Here is a 19,824-nt window from a genome sequence, read left to right as displayed (position 1 = left end):
GTTTGTTTATAGCGTTAAAATAACAATTTACTGATCCTCGATCTAATCAGGACATAAAAACAGCTATTATTAGCGTCTCCTTGGATAGTAAATAAAATAAAATAAAATCAGGTCTGCGAACAGGACTGTGGGTAACTTCCGGTAGAGCCTTCGAAAACCTTTTCAGGGGGAAAAAAAACAAACGAATATTGAATTACACCTAAACTAAACTAAATCTCCATTGACGTTATATATGCTTCTTTAAAGTACGCTTATTTTGAGACTGTAATTCATTCAATTTATTTTAGAAATTGGTTTCAAATAATATTTCGAGGAGGGGGGTGATATTTTGAATTGTGATTTCCGGCCACTAAAGCACCTACGGCATCCCATTCATTACAGTCTAATTTCCTTAGATCGGCATAAACAGACATCAAGCATACCAAACGCGTAGATATAAATGACATAACAACAAAAGTTAAACTTTGAATTACGATTGAGGACGTACAGTGCTGTGTATCTCGACATTATGGCCGTTTAGTCCAGAGAAAAGATGCTAAAATCAGATTCTGACGGATAAACGTTTTGGGTACAGTGTCGACAGTGACCACTTACCCAACATTAAACACTAGGTGGAGACATTGGCACTTCATGGCACTATGAGGAATTCATCTTGACCACTAACACATAACCGTGGAAGTGGGTGGGGGGGGATACTTCGAGTGTCATGTTGCAGTTGAAAGTAATAGCCCTGCTTCTAAAAAGTTGCCTTCGCATGCATGTGTGCCAGCAGCTCATTTAAAGCTGGTGGAGTGCGGTTGTGTGTGTCAGTATGGAGTCAGTCAGAATGAGGGACTAGGTGGCATTGAGGTTTGACATTCAGAAGTTGGTTACCCGCAGTTACCGTTGCTGGGTATTTGAGCTGGCATGCAAGCTAATATGTCTCACCTTTAAATCACTGGCTGCAGCGGGAGCCCACTTGAACTCGCTGTGCGATTGTCTTTCAAAGCAGTGCAGAGCACTGGGTTTGATTTGGTCCAAGTTCAGCAGTTTCTTCTTCTTATTTTTTTTTTTTCCACTATCTTGTATCCTTTGCCCTCATATTTTTAAGGGTTTGTGATGAAGACTGCAGAAGAGCGAGGCTGCTTGGCATAGTTAAGTCACTGCAGCTCCAACTACAACAACAAAGTCGGGTTTTGACACTCGCATCCAGTTTCATAACACAGCTTCACCGACACAAGCGACGCCAGGCTGATAATGAAAGAGCAGCAGATGCATTGTTACGCTGGCTCTGCGATTAGACTGATTTTGTTTTCCCGACAAGAGACAAGGACGAAAGTGGGGTGGAGAAGAATAAAAAAAAAAAAAAAAAGCACAACAAATGTCTGCCAGCTACTTCGCTAATTACACGGTGCCTCTGCAGAGCTGCCAATAACATTTGAAACTTTTCCATGATGATGATGCAAAACAATCTCTGAATTGCTGATCCAGGTTTCCACGCGCAGGCTACTCTTAGGCTTCTTGATAGATGGAATGCATTACCATATGCCTCGGGGAAGGTTTAATGTGGACATGTGTGAGACACACGCGGCTTTACAAGCAGTGGGAGGGTTGCCATTTGGTGAACATGAAGATGATGAAGGTTTTGTCTGCTGTCCATTGTAGTCCCATTTATTCTTTATCCCGTCCACCATCTCCTGTACCAGTACTTCTGACAACAGCTTTTGCATTAAGTATGCAGATGACACTGCGCTAGTAAGACTCCCAAGAGGACAAATCTTGTCGTCTAACAACTTAGAGACTCACGAAACGTCTTTTCATTTTAAAGAGCAACAATCATTCAATTGCATAAACTGGAAACTGCAAGTGGTTTTCAGTCGTCGCAGCACTACACAAACACACAGGCTGTGTTGTGCTAAATTATTCATTGGCAGGTTGGCCCACCTGCTCTTGTCCTGGTGTGAGACCAATGCTCAAATGAGCAGGACGATGAATAGAGACCTACGAAGTGGGACCCACAGACACGCCTTTCATCTCTTCTCTTCGTCCAACTTAAGAGCACATGCTTCCTTTGGTCCTATGAAGTGGAGATTTTTTTTTTTTTTTCCAAAAATGTGCAGTAGACGGCGAGAAACGCACCACGTTCCCGACCAAACAGCCGCCTTTCACGCCTCTGAAGTGTCACCAGGGTATTTTTTTCTCAATCGGTGTTTGTTTTGGTCTTCCTCAATGCCGCGCTGGGAGACTTTTCATCCGCCTGTACTATAAAGACGCTGGGGTGTATGCTGTCCTATTTTCCCCCTTTTCACTGCCTCTATAAATATTTTCTCAGCAGCCGTAACACTTTGCGATGGGATTAAACCGAGCTGAATGACTGACCGAAGGCTGCGGAGAGCTTTCCGCATGCCTTGCAGCCAAAATGCCGCCTCTCATGAATATTGAGAGTCGGTCCCTGCGATAAATTTGATAATTTGGACCGTCGCTTGCCGCGCGTCGTGTGTGTTGACTTTTTGCCAGTCCCTTCACTTTATCCTGCAGGCACACCACTAAATAATCAGTTTGCTGGGCCTTGTCAACCTCGCCACTGTCTCGCAATCCCAGAGTGATTCCAATTATCTAAAATATGAAAGACTTATCTGGGAACCTTGTCTGGCTCAGACTGAAATGTCTTCAAGGCTGTTTTGACTCCTTTCGGCCACGCTGCACCGCAAAAGAACAAAAAGGAGTGCAGTCATTAAAACATATTGCTTGGATTGCATTTCATCATATTGTTGTGGTGGAAATACTAATTATCTAAAAGTGGGCAATCTTAAACTTAATGAAGTTAAGTTTGATTACAGCTTTTCTTGATGATATTTGTTCAAGCGACAGACTGTCATTGAGCCAACAGTCAGCAAAAAAAGATGGTGGTGTTGGGGGCGCAAGTATTTTTCTAATATGGCAAAAAAAAAAAAAAAAAACTGCAGGGGGAGTCAACTGTGATATGGTTTTATGACTGTTTATGTTCTTTCATTGGCCAATCAAACCTGACAGCCGCGCTGTAATTATGTACATTTGAATCAGCATTTTGGAAGTCAAGAACGTCTCCTGTTACATATCCCTTGGCATTTCTAATGGAAATATAAGTAGCTGCATCACTAATGTTCTGACCGCACAGCCTGGTACCGTTCAGGTTGGATCAGGTAGCTCGTGGGATCCAAATTTAAATAAGAATATAAACAATGCCCAGCTTGCACGTCCTGACCCCGGATTAAAGGGAAAATCAAAATTTCAACCGTCTATATTGACAGAGGCTCAGGTGACATTTTCTGATCCTCACAACCGTTCTGGCGTTTCACAGGGGGAAAGAATTTCACCCAATGCTAATACAACGGAAGCCAACTGTGTGACCATGCACTCAAACGTGGAAAAAAAAAAAAAAAAAGAGGGGGGAACAGATGGAAAACACAACACGTCTTTGCGTGTGCGCCTGTGTGCCGTGATCAACGTTGTCCTGAAGTCTCTCAGCATTCCGATCAAATCCAATCATTTATTTACCCAGGTTGAGAGAGGGGTGGGAGGAAACAGCGGAGAACCCGCGCAGACATCAGTGAGAACATGCAAACTTCACAACAACAACAAAAAAAACAAACCCCGGGGTGGGAATAAAACCTGCAAACTTCTCGCTGGCAACTGTCCACCAGCAAATGAACTAACTTAGTTAGACTAACAAGGGTTGGCTGTGTGTCTCTCTGCATGTGTTCGTCATCTCTCCCTTCAATGACCCCATTAATTCCATGTCAGTGAACACACTTGCAGGCTGGAAAAGCTCTTATATTGCTTTTTTAACATATACGTAGCACCATCACGATATAAGCTTCTTTCTTTATTGGAAGAAAAGATAATATGGCGAGTTTGAAACTGATCAAAGTGGAAAGAGTCAGCACTGCTACAACCCTTGTCTCTCGCGCTCGCTCTCTCTCTCTCTCTCTCTCTCTCTCTCTCTCTCTCTCTCTCTCTCTCTCTCTCTCTCTCTCTCTCTCTCTCTCCCTCTCCAACACCACAATGTGGTCTCTCCCTCCCTCCCTCTCTCTCTCTGTCTCTCCTCCCTCCCATCCTGCGCTCCACTGTGCTCTCTCACCCACTGCCTCTCCTCTCTCATTTGCAGAGCAGGGCTCATTCACACAGATGTAACGTCGGGCGGGTATAAGAGAAAGGCTGGACTGAGCCGAGCTGAGCCGAGCCGAGCTGAGCTGGCAGGCTTTTTTTTTTTTTTTTTTTTTTTCTCGCAGGGCCCGGGAATCGGAGCCAGCCGCTCGCAGAAGTCGAGGAGTTGGGGGCGAGGGAGGGGTGGGTTGGCCGGGTGCTCGGCCAGAAGAGAAGAGTACAAGCGGAGAGCAGACGGCACGTCGATACAGTTTCAGCGACAGAGACAACTTTGCCTTCGGGGATATGGGAGTGTTGATCCTGGCGCTGGCCACCCTGTGACTGGAACATGGAGACCGACACCGGCACCCGTCCGGAGGGAGAGCATGGTGAGTGGGAGACCTGGGGTGATACAGCAATAGGGTGAAGTTGAAGCGCAGAGATGTCCGGTCACATGACTTCCCTGCTGGCTGGCTTTTAAGGACTTGGCTCTGTAACTGTGCAACATTAGAAGCCTCGCTGTCAGATGAATGGAACTTCAGTCTGACCTCCAGGCTAAGAGTTTGGTATAGGTTAAAAAAAAAAAGAAGAAGGTTGAAATAAAAAGCCTGCAGATGAAAAAGAGAGGCCTTGACGCGATCAGATGAGAATGGATTTTGGGATACATGGAATTTTACGCGGAATTTGTCTTCTGCTCCGTCCTTGCCTTGTGTCTGAGCATCTCGCGGCTTCCTCGGCGTCGCCGCGATCAAGTGTGACACGTGCGAGGGTGGGCCGTGGGTGCAGCGCCTCCGTTCAAAACGAGCGGGCGAGATGGTTTTTGACGGCAGAGCCAAATCTGCGGGTTAGTTTGCCCCGTGTGGAGCACTGACAAGGCATGTGTGGGCGTTCGTGTTGGAGGCGCGAGCAGGGAGAATGGAAGGGGAAGAGGCAGAGGAGAGAAAAGGGGGGAGTACGCAAGAGAGGGAGTTATGTACACAAAATAAATCCAGCGGGATCTGGACGGCGGGCCTGCCGCGAGTGTTCGTGCATTTTCTTCCCCCTCATTTTCCACTGACTCTTTTAAAAAAGAGAGAGAGAGAGAAAAAAAAAACAACAAAACCTCTCCGCCGCCGCTGCTGCAAACGTTAAAGATGTTTTTTTTCTACTGGATGCGTAGTGAACCAGCCCCGCCTCCTCCCCCAAAGCAAAACGATGTTTTGTCTTCACGAAAGCGATGGCGGTGGCTCTGTGGCTGCGTGCTGCTGATGAAGAATGCGGTTAACGGGGTGAGTCAACAGAGGACGTTTCCAGGAGCTCGGCAGCCACGCAGCTTTGTGCGCTGGGCCGTCTGCCACGGGGAAGAGATGGCGAGGCGGCGGAAAGGAGGCCACTTTGCTCCACCTCCTGAAGACTTTTCACTTTTGTCTAGTGAGTAGGCAAAAGTTGGTGAGAGCAACTGATATTTCCTTTAGGAGGGGGAAAAAAAACAACTGGTAAACGATTGAACTGTCTCCGTCTGAACCTCAGAAAACATCAGGGAGGACATAAATGGGAGGAGTAAGAGAAGAGGGCAATAATCTGATAACATCCAATTACATGCAGACGAAAGGGAGTTCACGCTTCGCAGTCTCTCACGAACACCCAGAGGAAAGGACAACCGTTTGCTGGACTGCGCCACATAATACAGATCACATGTCAGCGCAAGCAGCAGCTTCCCACTTTCCCCATCACTTGATTTAACAATGCCAGTGCAAATTCAATTGGAGCTGCTGGCTGCCCATGTGTCGAAGTTCACCGGGGTGGCTATAATGCCACTGCAGCGGCTCAGACTGAAAAAAGTTGGTTGGAATTTATTTTCCACCACATATGGACTTGCAACAGTGAGAATGCCACACCTGCAAATGAATGACACTCTGCCCCCAATTGGCCTTGCACAGGACTGCATACCTTTGGATGCCTTGGCCCTTGCATGCCATGTCTTCACTCCCTGGCTCAGCCTCCCCCTCCCCCCCTCCCCCTCTCTCTCTCCTCCGATGTCTTTTCTGGTGTCTTTGGCACCTCAGCCATGACAAACATAATGAGACTACAGAGTTAGCTCGCCAGGAAAAAGTCGTAGAGACTGGTGCCTGCTGTAGAGTGAAGCGTGTCTTTGCAAACCACCGCAGTCGTGCGGTCCTTCACCAGGGGGCGGCGTGTCAATTGGCACGGGTGCCGCTCGTCCTGGCGCAAAGTCCCCGGGTCGTGAAAAAAGAAAAAACGACTGTGAAACTATCATTTATGGGTAGAAACGCTACATTGTGTTGCTATGAATAACTGGCTTGCAAGGGATTGCAACGTGATCTGCGGTTGGCCTGAGCGATTGAAACAATGAGACGGTCAAACGCAGTCTTTATCTCGAGCCCTGCAACACGCGTGCCCAGTTGCGGTGCACCAACGAGCCCAGCAAGTATTCCTCCTCGTAGCCGCTTACTGGCCTGTGCACGGCCGTCAAAGTAAAAGAGCGTAACTGGGGAGGGGGTTGAAAAAAATTGGAGAGGCTGCAAAAAGTGCTCCACAGGCCTTTCAACACAAAAACCTATTTTTGTGTTGGGGGGTTTTTTTTTTGCCCTCGTTGAGAGAGATCGCTGCTCGTGTGGCGAATGGGAAAGCGCAGGGCTGTATTTGGTGTTGGAGCCAAACTTTTATGAGAAAGTGGAATTAAACTTGTTACGGCTGCGTCCTTTTCTCTACGAGGCATATTTGTGGATAGCAGTGCCCCCTCCTCCCCGTCCCGTCCTTCCCCCGCTGTTCTTCCCCCGTCTTGGGGTGAACCAGGGTTTCATTTCACTCCGCTTCGAAAAATTGCCATTAGATTTTATCCAGATGAAAGTGCGGTCTTGTGGCTGCGCTGCGGGGCTTTTGTCTCCGGGAAGGTTCGGCTTTAAATAAAAGATTTATTCTTGCCCGTGCCGTCATGTGCTAAAAGTTAGCCAGACGCAGGGGCCGCGTGCTGCAGGATGTGCATACTTCACAGCATATTCTGCCATACATTTAAATCTAATTCCCAGGGAGGAAACACTTCCTGCCGTCAGGCCTCGTTCAAGACACTCCCCCCCCCCCCCAGCCCCATACATGTATTTTTTGCTCTGTTAATGTTGACTGGAGGGCTGTGCGCATGGTGTGTCCTGTTGTAGTGTATTCGCAAACTTGCAAACACGCTTTGCACAGAGACTTCATTGTAGTGTGTGTTTGTATGTCTGCAAGGGGAGCTTCCATTTAAACCTTTCGACGGGACGATATTTGGGCAAAATGAGGTCATTTTGGTCACTTTTGGGCCTAATTCAGGTTCAGGTAGACTAACGCGTCGTTGAGAGGTTTGATCAGCCCTCTGCATAGCTGCATAACTAGTGCACGGTGAGGTTGTTAACAGTGCCAAACAAGGGCTTTCGCGTCATGAAAGTATAACATTGTAAAGCCTTAAAAAGTTCAGAGCAAAAGTCTTTAACTACATTTTTTTTTTTTTTTTTTTTGCGTTCTTTGATTATGTAGAGCCAAATAAGCAGTTGAGAGCTAATTTGACTGGATTGGAGTTGCTTTCTTTCACAGCCGGGAGATAATCCTCCACCCGCAACTCTTCTCAGTACTCCTGAACCCGAGCTGTTGTTGTTGTCTGGCTGCAGAAGCTAGCCGCCTCTCTCGTTCGTGCAGTTTTTTGTCCCTTTGGTGAAAGGTTGTCTTTGTTTCGTAACCCTTCGCAACTCGCCCCGGCGTTCGTGGATGATTGATCACTTTGTATTCCTGCGTAGGGCCCGAAACCTGTTCCATTTTCATTCCGGGCGGCTTGCTGGCCGGCTCGCCAGCTGCACGGACAAATTTGTCGCTGGTTTTTCTCCTTTGCTCCATTTTATGACATTTGCTTTCTGGGACTCAATCAACTACACCTCTGTGCATTGTTCTGGAACAGTAACCTGCTTGTCATCGCAATACATTCATTACAGCTCTTTCAGTGTCGGCAGAACCTGTTACTTGCTGATTCACCGCACGGCACTGCAACTTACATACCTGTGGAAAAAGAAACTGAGCTGAAAGGCTTTTTAGGGAGGACTTGTGTGTTGGTCCCTCGACTCTGAAATTCAAGTCAAGCTGTTCATGCAAGCTTTTGCTATACATTGGCACACCTGCTCGTGCAACATCAACAGCAATTTAGATTTTATAAATGTGAAAATTTACACTTTTAAGAGCAAGTAGGAGGCAAATTATTATACTTTAAAACTATAGAGGCTATGAATAGCCCCCTCCAAGAAGAAAAAGGATGGATTTAACACAAGTAAGAAAGACAATGAACGGTATGCTGCCTGCCCTGCTCCCCAAGAAGTCAAGGACAGCGGCACCGGATTAGTCGGCCAGGTGGTGAAGTTCCAGAGAAGATTTAAATGACACAACTCATGTGCTCACACTGGCATCTACAGAGTTTGCGACTTTGAAATGCTTTTAGTGAGTGCTTTTCAGACCTGATGTCACATGCATCACATTTAGGCTTTTACAATGTGAGGAAACGAACAATGATCATGGTCAAAAGGAGGAGTGGAAGACGTGAAGGAAAGCGGTAGCCGAGGATGAAGCCGCTGAGAATTTAAGCGTCTGCTCTTTGTTGGATCTGACGACTGCGTCCAAACAAACCTGGATAACGTTGCATCACAACTGCGCAGAGAATGCGCTAGAGCTGCATTGTGCCGAGGGAAGACATGCCATGGAGTAACAACTCCATAACAACTTAAAAGGTCTAACCAGAACCGTAAACCGTAACCGTAATGTCGATCACAAAACAGATTTTCATTTCTGGTAAAAGGGGCCACAGGACATGTGTATACACCCTGTGGGTCATTGTGTTTCACCCCTGAGCTGAAAAAAAAAATGCTCCTCCATTTTTTTGTGTCAACGTTTGACTTCTCCTGAGGTGGAAACCAGTGATGTTTCTGCAAACAGCAAGAGGACAAAACAACCACCAAATCACACCCATTCGTGCTAACCCGTGTTTCCACGATCGGTGGCTGCTTGTGCAATGGGCGGTATAAAAGAGGAAGAAAGAGAGGGAAAAAAAAAAAAAAAACAACCTCCAAACAAGAAAGAAAAAGGCTGGAGGCGAAAAAAAGACATGAAATTGCAGGGCAGGGAGACGGGACCACGTTGATGTGTGTGGCTGGAGCAATCAGGCTCTGATTCGTCCTCAGGGCACTTTAGAGGCTTTCATCCAAAGACATTTTTTTAGAGCTCTTTGCAATTTTGCAAGAATTGGAAACACGTACAAAGTTTTTGCACAAATCATCAAGCGATATTCGTCTCACAGCAAAGCAAACTTTGAAAGTTATGGGGGTTTTGTTGTTGCCTTTTTTTTATACCGACTTGTGTGAACCCAACTGTCATTATCGTATGCTGGCTGAAGAGGACGTTCTGCTCCCTTGTCAGCCTTCAAATCCATGCTCTGGCAAAAAAAAAATCAAATCAATCAAAATAAAATAAATGTGTGTTTAAAACACCACAATCCGATGACAGTCAACGAAAACACGAGCAAGTTTCCTACGACCCAAAACGGGGTTAAATTTCCTCAGCATAGCCAGGGGCCGGTCACCGAAAAAGCCACAAACCACGCACTTGGCAGCTCAAGCATACAAACGTGAACTAGTGCCAAATCCCAAAACACACATAGAGAATTAAACATCTGCTTACTCTATTTCTAACTTTGTCACCACTGGATATTACTTTTGTTTTTGATTTTGCACACTTAAATGAGCCAGAGGCCCAGAGATCCTGCACAGGGGAGGGCATGCGAAAAGTTCATTAAACAGCATCGGAGTGGTCAGGTGACTGCGGGTAAAAATAACAACGTGAGGGATTGCAGCAAAGCAGCAACCTCAGAAGGCTGCAAACCCAGTGGCGCAGCTCCATTTGGCCCCATTTGCTAGAAAAGGCCTCCCTGGTGGGCGGGGAGGTGCGTGTGTGAGTGTGTGTGTGTGTGTGTGTGTGTGTGTGTGTGTGTGTGTGTGTGTGGGTGGGTTGAGGGGGAGTGACACGACTGTGAGACAATAGGCAGGAAATGTTGTAGAGCGCGCCGCAAATGTATGCAAATTGTGCTTTTGTGTGACGTGAAGCCGTTTAGGATGTTTGTTTGGGGTGGCTGCGAACGCGGGCCCAGCGTTGGCGTCGGGCCGTGTGTGTGGCGCGCTCCGCAGTCTAAAACCACGTGTGTGTGTGTGTGTGTCTGTGTGCGTGCGTGTGTGAGCCTAAGCCAAAGTGACTGCGAGAGGTGTAAACGGAGCCAGAGCGCGGCGTTGAGCTTGTTACACGCTCACAGCGAGATAGGGGACGCGCGGCGGCGATGTTTGCCACTCGCTTGGACCGTATGCAAATGTGCCGGCGCCGCGATGCGCAAAAGGCTGCAAGTGGGGCGGCGGCGACGACAACGATGAGAGGCGAGAGTGTGAGAATGTCGAGAAACAAGCGGGGAAACTGGCAAGCGCCGCGACTTTTGCTGCTCTTTCATCCCTTCCCCCAGTTCAGCCTCCAGGACATTGGGAGGGCAAGGAAAGCTGATCCTAATCAGTTTGTTGTTTACCTTGCTTTCTTGTTCACCTGCTCGGCGCAGGTGACGAGCCTGCCGTGGTTTCGGGTGAAACTGCATGCGGTAAAATGAGGCAATCCGAGCCAAAGGTGGGACCGCGCAGGGAAGATATGCAGCAGATTAGCTCTGACGCGGGGGCTAATCTTTCGCCAAATCGGCACAATCATGAAGGTCGCAGAACTTTGCGAGCGACACCGGCAGGTTTTCTGGCAGTGCGAGGATTCGGGCTCACCGTCGATACAGCGACCGGGAAATTTCATCATCTGGCCTTGCAGATAGTTAAAAAAAAAAAAGAAAGAATACAGCTGATCGTATAGACCCAAATTGCTCTGACTAGCTTAGCAACGTTGCAGATTACGCTAATACAACTGGTGGTGAAATGAGCCTTTGAAGTTGGTTCGCCATCTGCCAATAAACCCCCAGAAAAGAGCATGTCAAAAACTGCTGCACCTGCAGACAGTCTTGACATGTTTGGTGAATGAATTTGTACTAAATGTCGGAGTAAGTTGTAGCAAATGCAGTCTTATCGCAGCCGTCACATGTTCAAGGACCCATAATATGCAAAAATCACTTTAACCACGTGTCTTGAGCCCCCCGAGAGAGGAGAAAAGTCCATCCTTTTTTTCCTATAGATCCACCTTTCACGAAACATGATGTAAAATTGTAGAAATTAACCCCCCCCACAACCCTCCTTGTGATGTCACAAGAGGCACTGATTCTTCAGCCTTGGCATGCATCTTCGTAGTGGAAACTCCAGCTTTGCCAACGGTACATGTTTGCGATAACATAATCAAAGAAAAAATAAAAAAAACACTTGGGGATGGAGGTGTTACCATGTGGTAATGGTTCTTAAAAATTCCTGCCGGCTACTTGGCCCACATACTAATAATAGTCGGGCCAAGGATGCCTGCGTTTCAGCCTTTTACACACAGTGAATTCCCCGTGGAATCCCGGCCTGACCCCACGTGCCACACACAAGTGTCTTTGTGCCCCGGAATATCCTCTCTGTTCTCCTCTTTTGTGCCGTCGGGCCTTTTTTCCCCGAACAGAAATACAAATGTCTCGTCTCGATGGGGTTCCACGTGAGGAACCGAGAACAGAATTGCATCGCTCTGACGCAAAGATGCGCCGTAAAACAAACAAACAAACAAACAAACAAACAAAAACGTTCAAAAATAGGACGCGGCACCTTTTTTTTTTTTTTGTCCTCCACTGTTTTCAGACGTAAACACATCAAGCCATGAAAATAAACAGAGTGACGGCGGAGGTTGAGTAGGATTAGTGATGCAGATGGGGGGGGGACAAACAAGAGAGGAAGATGAAAGGAGAGGCGTGTCGGATCTGTCTGCAGGGGGAGAACTTCAGCGCTCCGCTCTTTGTCCCGCCGTAACTCTATAGCCCACATACCAGAGCGCTAACTCACCCCTGTCACTGCAGCCTTTGGCTTCCCGTCTCACCCCATTTTTAGACCCGTCGCCTCTTTCTCTTTTGTGCCACCCATTGTCGAGGAGGACGCTCCCAGAAGCTGTCCGCTGGGGCCGCGCCTTCGCAACGCCACTTCAGGTCCAAGAGTGGCATTTTTTTTTATAAAAATCTCTTTGCAGGGAATGCGACAAATTGCGGCGCCGCTGCAGGAAAAAGCAGGTGATTAGGAAGATGCAGAGGTAAACACAGGTGACGGGGGACGGGGGGGGAGGCGGTAATAAAAGATGAAGCGATGTGTGATGTGTGTTGGGATGAAAGGCACAAAACATTGAGATGCTCCATGACAAGGAGGGCTCTTCAAAGCGAAGTTCAAGCGGCAATAAAAAAAATAAAATAAAAAAGCCGCCGCAGTTTTGATAGGGAAATTATAGAGGGCACAAATGAAAGGCCTCGCATGAAAGTGGCTAAAAATGTCTTTACATTTAATCTTTTTTTAAGGTCATACAGCATAACTCTTGACGAGGTGTGAAGCCAGACTTTCAAACCTTGTGCGTTCCTCTGGTTTTGAAGCCGTCTCCTCACTCACTGACAGCATGACTCGTCTTGTCAGCAGGGACCACCTCAGCCTTTTATTTGTTTCTGGAGGCCCTCAGCTTCTTAAATTGTTAAGGGGAATTATGCAACATTTTTTTTTTTTTACCCTCTTTGAAGCTCTATAAATGTTTTATAGACTGGGAAGCTTCTAATTTGAAGCTCGGAGGATGGGGTGAATGGGCTGTGGAGGGTGGTGGAGGGAGACATTTTTCGTCGAGACATTTCACAAAAAGCTCCACCCCCGCCCCTCAGGAAAAAAAAAAAAATGTATTGCCGTCGACAGCTCTTAGACGATTTTTTTGGATGTTGCACCATATTGCAAAGTAACCGCATGACAAAATATGTCAAACACTCGTCCGCACAACAAAATCAAGCATGCCTCAAACTCACAACACACCGCTGGGAGAGGGCCAAGGGATGTTCAGATGTGGAAAACATATGAAAGCAATAAATCTGGATATTTGTCATTTCGTCAACCTTGTCACAGGCTGGCAAAGGCCCAGAACGATTAGAATCACTTCATATTTACCGGATGCGTGCGGAAAAGGGTCTGTTTGTACTTAGGTTTTTATTTTTTATTTTTTTTTTGGAATACTGAGCGAAGGAAACATTAGCTGTCATCGCTTCAAATGACCACGCCCTCTTGCTCAAGGCCTAATAATAAGGCCTAATTACAGACTCGACATATTTTAAATTAAGTAACACAATGGAACTGTTGCATCTGTCACAATCAATCAAATTACCCAAAACAGAAAACACTTAATGTTCCATACGGGAACACATTTCAAGAGTAAGGCGGTGACTTACGCTGTTTAATGACTTTGAAATAAATATTGACAAATTGTTTTAAGCACACAGCAACAGTACGTAAAGACTTTTTCTTGTGTTTGTTTGTTTTTACTCTTTTTTTTTTTTTTTTTTTACTGCAGGCGCTCGGTTCTTGCTCTGGTGATGTCCGGAGCAAGATGGAGCCAGAGTGCACGTGCCTCCATCATGAGATGCAGAATTAGAATTAATTCTATACATATATAGATTAGACATCTAAGTGTGTGTGTGTGTGTGTGTGTGTGTGTGTGTGTGTGTGTGTGTGTGTGTGTGTGTGTGTTGGGGGAATGGTTGTCTGTCACTTCTGTGGACAAATGCCTGGGTTGACAAATGTGTGGCCAAGGACAGAAGCCGAAACATGAGAGTCCTGCCAGAGGGATGGAGAGATGGAGGAAGGGGAGGTGCAAGGGGAGGGGCACCAGTCATCTGGACATCACATTACCCCCCAACTTGATGACATCACCCTTCTCATTTACAACAGAGAATCAAAAAATAAATAAATAAATTGTAAGACTTGATTTGTTTGGTTTAGTAATACAAGCAGCTTGCCAGATACCAAACGGTCTGAAAAATATTTAAAACTGCTGATATTTCTCGCACCTCTGACATTTGGCAACTCTTTATTTTGGTAGGTTTTTTTTTTTTTTTTTAATTTTGCAAACAAGAGTCCAGAGTTCAAAACACTGTTCACACCATTAGAACATTTTACCAGTGCAAGCGTTGAAGTACATTGTGTATTTATAAGCGAAGAAACAAACAAACAAACAAACAAACAAACAAACAAAAAAACAACCCTAGAGACACAGACACAAGTTCCTGGATCCATTAGAACCACACTGAACCCATAGTCATGTATTTAGTATTAGATATTATAATAGCTTTATTGTTATCACAACATTGTAGAACAACACTTTTTTTTTTTTTTTTTTGCTAACAACCAAGCTAACTTCCGCTAAAGCAGCGTGCCTCGGAATCAGCTCCGTGCTAACTCTCAGCAGGAGCTGCTGCTGGGCGATTCAAAAAAATCCGAGGCTGCCACTGTATGTTGTAGAGGTACAGAGCTGAGGCCCCGCTTGGCCCCGCGGTTTTCGGTCGACCGCGGCGAGCCCTCCCATTGGCTGCGGGCGTCAGGCAGGAATTCGCACCAGTCCCCGCCCTCTCCCTTTCCTCCTCCTCCTCCTCCTCCTGCTCCTGCCGGCGGAGGGTGCTGCTGCTGGGGCACGACGACTCACCCCCACCGAACTCTCCCGCCGCACACACTCACACACAGTAACACACCGCGCGCGCGCACACACACACACTGTCTATTTCACACCGGAGAAATGTGTGTGTAGTTTACCACACGAGAGAAACCGGGGTTGAAAAAAAAAAAAAAAAAAAAAAAAATTCCGGTCCCTACTTTTCCGTTTGTCGGTCGCGTTGGGGGAGGGGGGGCGGTTTTGTCTGTAGTTGCTCCGAGGCCAAGCGCCGGAGGGGGAGGAAGGTGAGACCTGCGAAGTCGTCAATATCCCGGCTGTAGTTTACGGCGGCACACACACTCACGCTCGCTGCTAGCGCGCGCGAGCGCGCACACACACACACACACACACACACACACACACACACACACACACATTTGCTCATTCCTCCGCAGTCTGAATGAGTGCGGAGGGAGCAGTGGGGCCGCGGAGCTGGACAGAGGGCAGCAGCGGGAGGAGGAGGACGAATCTCTGGAGCCCCGACTTGTTGCTGCTGCCGCTGCTTCTCCCGGTTCTCCGTGTGGATTAAAGGGATGAGATCCCCTCCGCTTTCCCTGCGGCCGCGGGACCTTGTCTGAGGTGAGCACTAGTTTGTTTGTTTGTCTGTTTTGTCTCCTTACCGGCTAATTTGTGATATATATATATATATATATATTTATTTATTTATTTTTAAACGTAGCTGTGATATCCACGAGGGGCTTCTCCCCTCCTCCCCTCTCTCTCTCTCCTCTGCTCCCTTTTTGGTAGAATGGCGGAGGGTGAGGGGTTGATCCGGAGCCGAGAGGAACTTATTTCTTATTTTTTCACGCGTGGGTGTATAAAAGAGGGAGTTTTCTTATTCTGGGAGCAATGGAAGGGGGTGTTTGGGGATTGGGGATACAAAGCGTCCACACAAACTGGAGCGAGAGCTTTTTAGAAAGTGGGAGAGCAGAAGATAGTACAAGTCACAACACTCGTCTTCCATTCTAAGGCTGTTTGTTTGCAGACTCAGACATGCACCCCGACCATGCCTTGAACCTTCCCGTTTGTGTGTGTGTGTGTGTGTGTGTGTGTGTGTGTGTAATTAATGAGTTATCCGATTCCCAAAAGCTACAAGGCGGTGTTTAAGTGCTTGCAAGAGTGTGTAGCCTCCATTTAGCAGCTGCTGGCTTGATTAGACTGCCCCTTCCCTTCAGAGTCCTGTGCCACAGGTAGTTGTAGTCTCAGCAGCAGCAGCAGCAGCAGCAGGCTTGCAGTGTGTGCAGCCCCATCATCATTCCTTCACCAACATGTGTTTACATGCAGCACTTCTATTACACACACACTCTTGAGGTACAAAACATCAACTATTTAGAAAGTTGCCCTGCAGGCGGCAGATTGCTGTTAGCAAATGCTATTTGTATAATGAAATGAATTCATGGGGATGCTTTTTTTTTATTTTATTTTTTTAATGTTGCATATTTATGGGCAGTTGTTCTTGAGGTGTTTTCCTTCTCTTAGCGGTTGCACAGTGTGTCCGGGCGTGGGGTGGGTATTGTTGTCCTATTATTAGAGCAAGCGGCCAAGCAGCAGCAGCAGCAGCAGCAGCAGCAGCTGTGGGGAAGGAAGTAGACTCGCAACAGCAGGAGAGGGGGGAGAATTACTGGGGAAAACTGAGTGGGAATCATGGACAGACGGGAATGACATTCCAAAGGTGGAAAAGTCACTGGTGGGAAAGATGAGAAAGCAACACCAGCAGGCTACTGGGTGAGCGTAGATCATAAGAAAACAGAGGCTGGAGGTCACCGGGGATCTGGATTTAGACTGTCTGCAATTGCAGATTATGGCTTTTCCACTGCTTTGGATGACTTGGTTGATGACAGTGTACCGCTTTTTTTTTTTTTTCTTTCCCCAGTGCCAAGTTGCCTTTATGGAGTTTCTGTTGATTGAAATATATCAGCATTTAGCTTGCTGCAAGCCTTGGCTTAAGTAAACAGTTTTGTCTGACACTGTAGTTGCCGTCTGTCCTTCACTGGCTTGCACCAGTTCTACCTGCTACAATGTCTCCTCTGTAGACTTAGTAACTGAATGAAACTTGGCATTCTTCTGCGGAAAAGGGAAAACAGACTGGTGGTCTTGCCAATTGCAACTTCACATTATTGTTGCTGGTTGTTTTTCTGGTACTGGGACAAATAATTGAAAAGGTGGAAAAAAAACCCAGGCCCGGAGAATCCCTGTAATCTTTCGCTGAGAGACGTTAAACTCAGCGGTTGCCTTTTTGCTTGACACGTGATTTCGTAACCGTCGGGGTCGTGTGATATATATTCTGTCGATCAACCAATCAGCTAATTGCCTTGGCACCCGCAAAGCTTCCGTAATGCACTGCAGACTTGCCAGGAGGGCAGCTTTACTCTAAATAAATGAATGTACACAAAGCGCAACCCAATTTAATCCGTCATCGTGTCAGTCGGCTCGCTCGGTCTACTCAAACCTCCTTATCTCTGGAAGTCCAGATAGCAGAAGCTGACCAAGTGTTCTTCAGCGGCGAAAGTGGAAGATAGGAAGCACTTGGTGATTGACTGCTGGGATAAACTGCTGCTCCAACAAGCAAGGAGATAAAATCATCCTGGAGTTACTCACGTACCCCCTGCTACGTTGGCCTATGGTGCCCTGGCGAGTCTCTGTTTTGTGCTTGAGTGAAATGTCTCAACGGGGGTTGTAGAAATTAAGCAAAGCCATCGAGACCCTGCTTAAGCGATACAGAGGAAGGAAAATGGGATTGCCACATACATTATGCACGTCTTGTAATTGCGTTACATGCCGTGTATGAATAAATAATTGTCTTTAGCGCAAAGCGAATTAGCTTGTGTCGTCCTCATCCGCTAGGCTTTTCGTTGCTCATTATTTGGTGATAAGAATGCTGCGATTTCACTCAAGTTCACAGTGAACATTCTCACCTGATCGTATTGACTTAACTTGACGACAGACATCGTTTAGCTCGGTCTTGGCTGACATCGTTATTTCAAACGTGTTCACCAAACACAGAAGTTTAAATTGTCACCTCTGCATCTATGGAGATTCCAGTCCCGGAAAATATGGATCAAAAAAAAAAAAAAGTATATCGTCTAAATGGATCGACTCCTTAATAATCCAGCTGGAGCCCATATGGAGTTGTTGGTATTTGAACCCCACCAACCCTTCTCAGATGTGGCCCAAGACAGGGCTTCAATCCTGACCGAGCTCTGTGGCGTCTATCCTCCCCATTCAAGCCGCCAGATAAATGCGCGTATGATCTCACCCTCTGGTTGCATTCATGTAGGTTTAGAATTTGGAAAGGCCTACTGCAGCGTCAGCGTGTGTGCCACCACCCCTAGCTGCACTAGAAGCTTCTATCACTGGGAAGCGGAGTGAACTGCTGTCAAACGGAGAATCCCCTGTTACCTGGCTGAAAGTGAGATTTTCTGAGTTTGTTGATACCAGACACATTATAGCTATTAAAACGTAACAAAGTCGTACACAATGGTATTTCTCTGCACATTTGTTGTGACTGTATTAAATATTGTTGCAGCATCTTAATGCATTATCCTCCAGTCTTTTTGGCTGCTCTGGCCTTTGCCTGGTATCTCTCTTGACATAATCAGCAAATTATACCCTTTGATAATGCTGAACCGCTGATGACTCATGATGATGCATGCGATGAACTTCTCCATGCCATAATTAACAGCCTATCAAGTGGTGTGCACGACAGACAGAATTGAGTTGCAGCGACTGTGCGATTACTGATTTTCACCGATGGCAATTGTGTTGTTTGTGTGTCAGTAACACGAATATCAAGTTTGTGCATATTAACCTTGGTCCTATATATGGTATTTTTTGTAAACATTTACTTTGCATGGCCAGAATAATGTCTCTATGGCAACGGGTATCATTTCAGTAGATGTTTGAAACGATGTCAGTCCATATCGTTTAAGCTAATCAGGCAAAGTCACTGTAACATGGTAATCTGAAACCAGTGGGTGTCAGGGATACAACCATGGCGAGCTCATGCATGAGACCAGTAAACCATTGTCAGCGAAGCGTAACGCAATTAAGTCCTCACCAGTCGTCAACGCTCCCTGGGACTGTGTGCATGGGTTTTGCATTCATTTTGCTTGCGTGAAGGTCGTTGCAGTGTGTGCGCTGCAACGTCTGAGGGAGGCTCGCGTGTGTTGACGCTAGCGTCGAGCAGGAGCGAGACCACCCATTAAGTTTTCATCGTGACGACGGTAACAGAGGACATAGTTGAGGTCTTTCCGCTGCGGCCCTTGTTTTTTTGCAGCAGCAGTTCACAGTTGTGGTTTGAATTCAGTCGCGTTGGGAGTACACAAGTATATGTGCCCGTCCTTTTTTTGCATCGAATGACTAAGCCATCCTTCACACTCTGTCCTGTTTTTCCACACCGCACGCATAATGGCTCAGCAGCAGCGACCGCGGCTGTGTGGATTGCCCCTCGATGACTAACAGCAGGGTGCCGAGCAGCGCCAGTGTTCCACGCCACATCCAGGCGCACATGAAAGCAAATAATTGCAATTGCACTTTATTAAATGTTGCGATGCGGCACCAGCAGCTTTATTTAACTGTGCGAGCTATTCAGATGGAAATTAGAAGCTCTTTGAGTCCGATTACATAAACCACTTTGTTCGGAGCGGTAGGAGTATGCGGCGCATCTGGAAGGTCTGGAACATTCTTTGATGTCAGAGAACGATGCTACTCGCCATGTCCTGTCCCCTCTAGCTGCTTCCCAGATTCGTTGTCATAGTTAACCTGATGAGTTTGAGTCATTGTTTACCCCGCACCTTTGCTTCGGGCTTGTTTGAGTGAGTGAGTGCTTGTGTTTCTTGCTGCGCTGGACCTCCATTTATCATGGCGAAGTATCCAAAAGGATTCTCGTGTGTTTTTTTGGCAACTGTAAAGCATACAGAGAGCGCGAGAGTCAACAGAGCAGGTCTGGGGGCGAAAAGAAACAGAGGGAGACTGTCTCAGATTCCCAGGAGCCGGGGGTGATGGGCGTGTGTGAATCTGATGGGAAAAGCCAGTTGTTGGTACGAGTGGCTTGTGATT

At 46.8% G+C, this 19,824-nt stretch overlaps 1 protein-coding gene across 3 annotated transcripts in view; it reads left to right on the top strand.

The window, feature by feature from the left end:
* The first annotated feature begins 4,356 nt into the window (after nt 1-4,356).
* The window catches only part of LOC142881874 (disabled homolog 2-interacting protein-like), a 98,273-nt gene continuing 82,805 nt past the window's right edge, over nt 4,357-19,824 (top strand). Inside the window, exon 1 of one of the 3 annotated variants that reach the window (XM_076016285.1) lies at nt 4,357-4,493. In XM_076016285.1, coding sequence (XP_075872400.1) covers nt 4,454-4,493 — 40 coding nt within the window. In that variant the 5' untranslated portion in view covers nt 4,357-4,453. Of the gene's footprint in view, nt 4,494-15,080; nt 15,346-19,824 lie in introns of those variants that run through there. The other 2 variants (XM_076016288.1, XM_076016287.1) reach the window with 2 other exon arrangements.

Source organism: Nelusetta ayraudi, unplaced genomic scaffold (assembly GCF_046127955.1).
Source record: "Nelusetta ayraudi isolate G7.1 ecotype Tasmania unplaced genomic scaffold, CSIRO-AGI_Nayr_v1 ptg000221l, whole genome shotgun sequence".
Taxonomy (NCBI): domain Eukaryota; kingdom Metazoa; phylum Chordata; class Actinopteri; order Tetraodontiformes; family Monacanthidae; genus Nelusetta; species Nelusetta ayraudi.
Note: the sequence above shows the minus strand (reverse complement) of the source record. Positions and strands in the feature narration are given on the sequence as shown.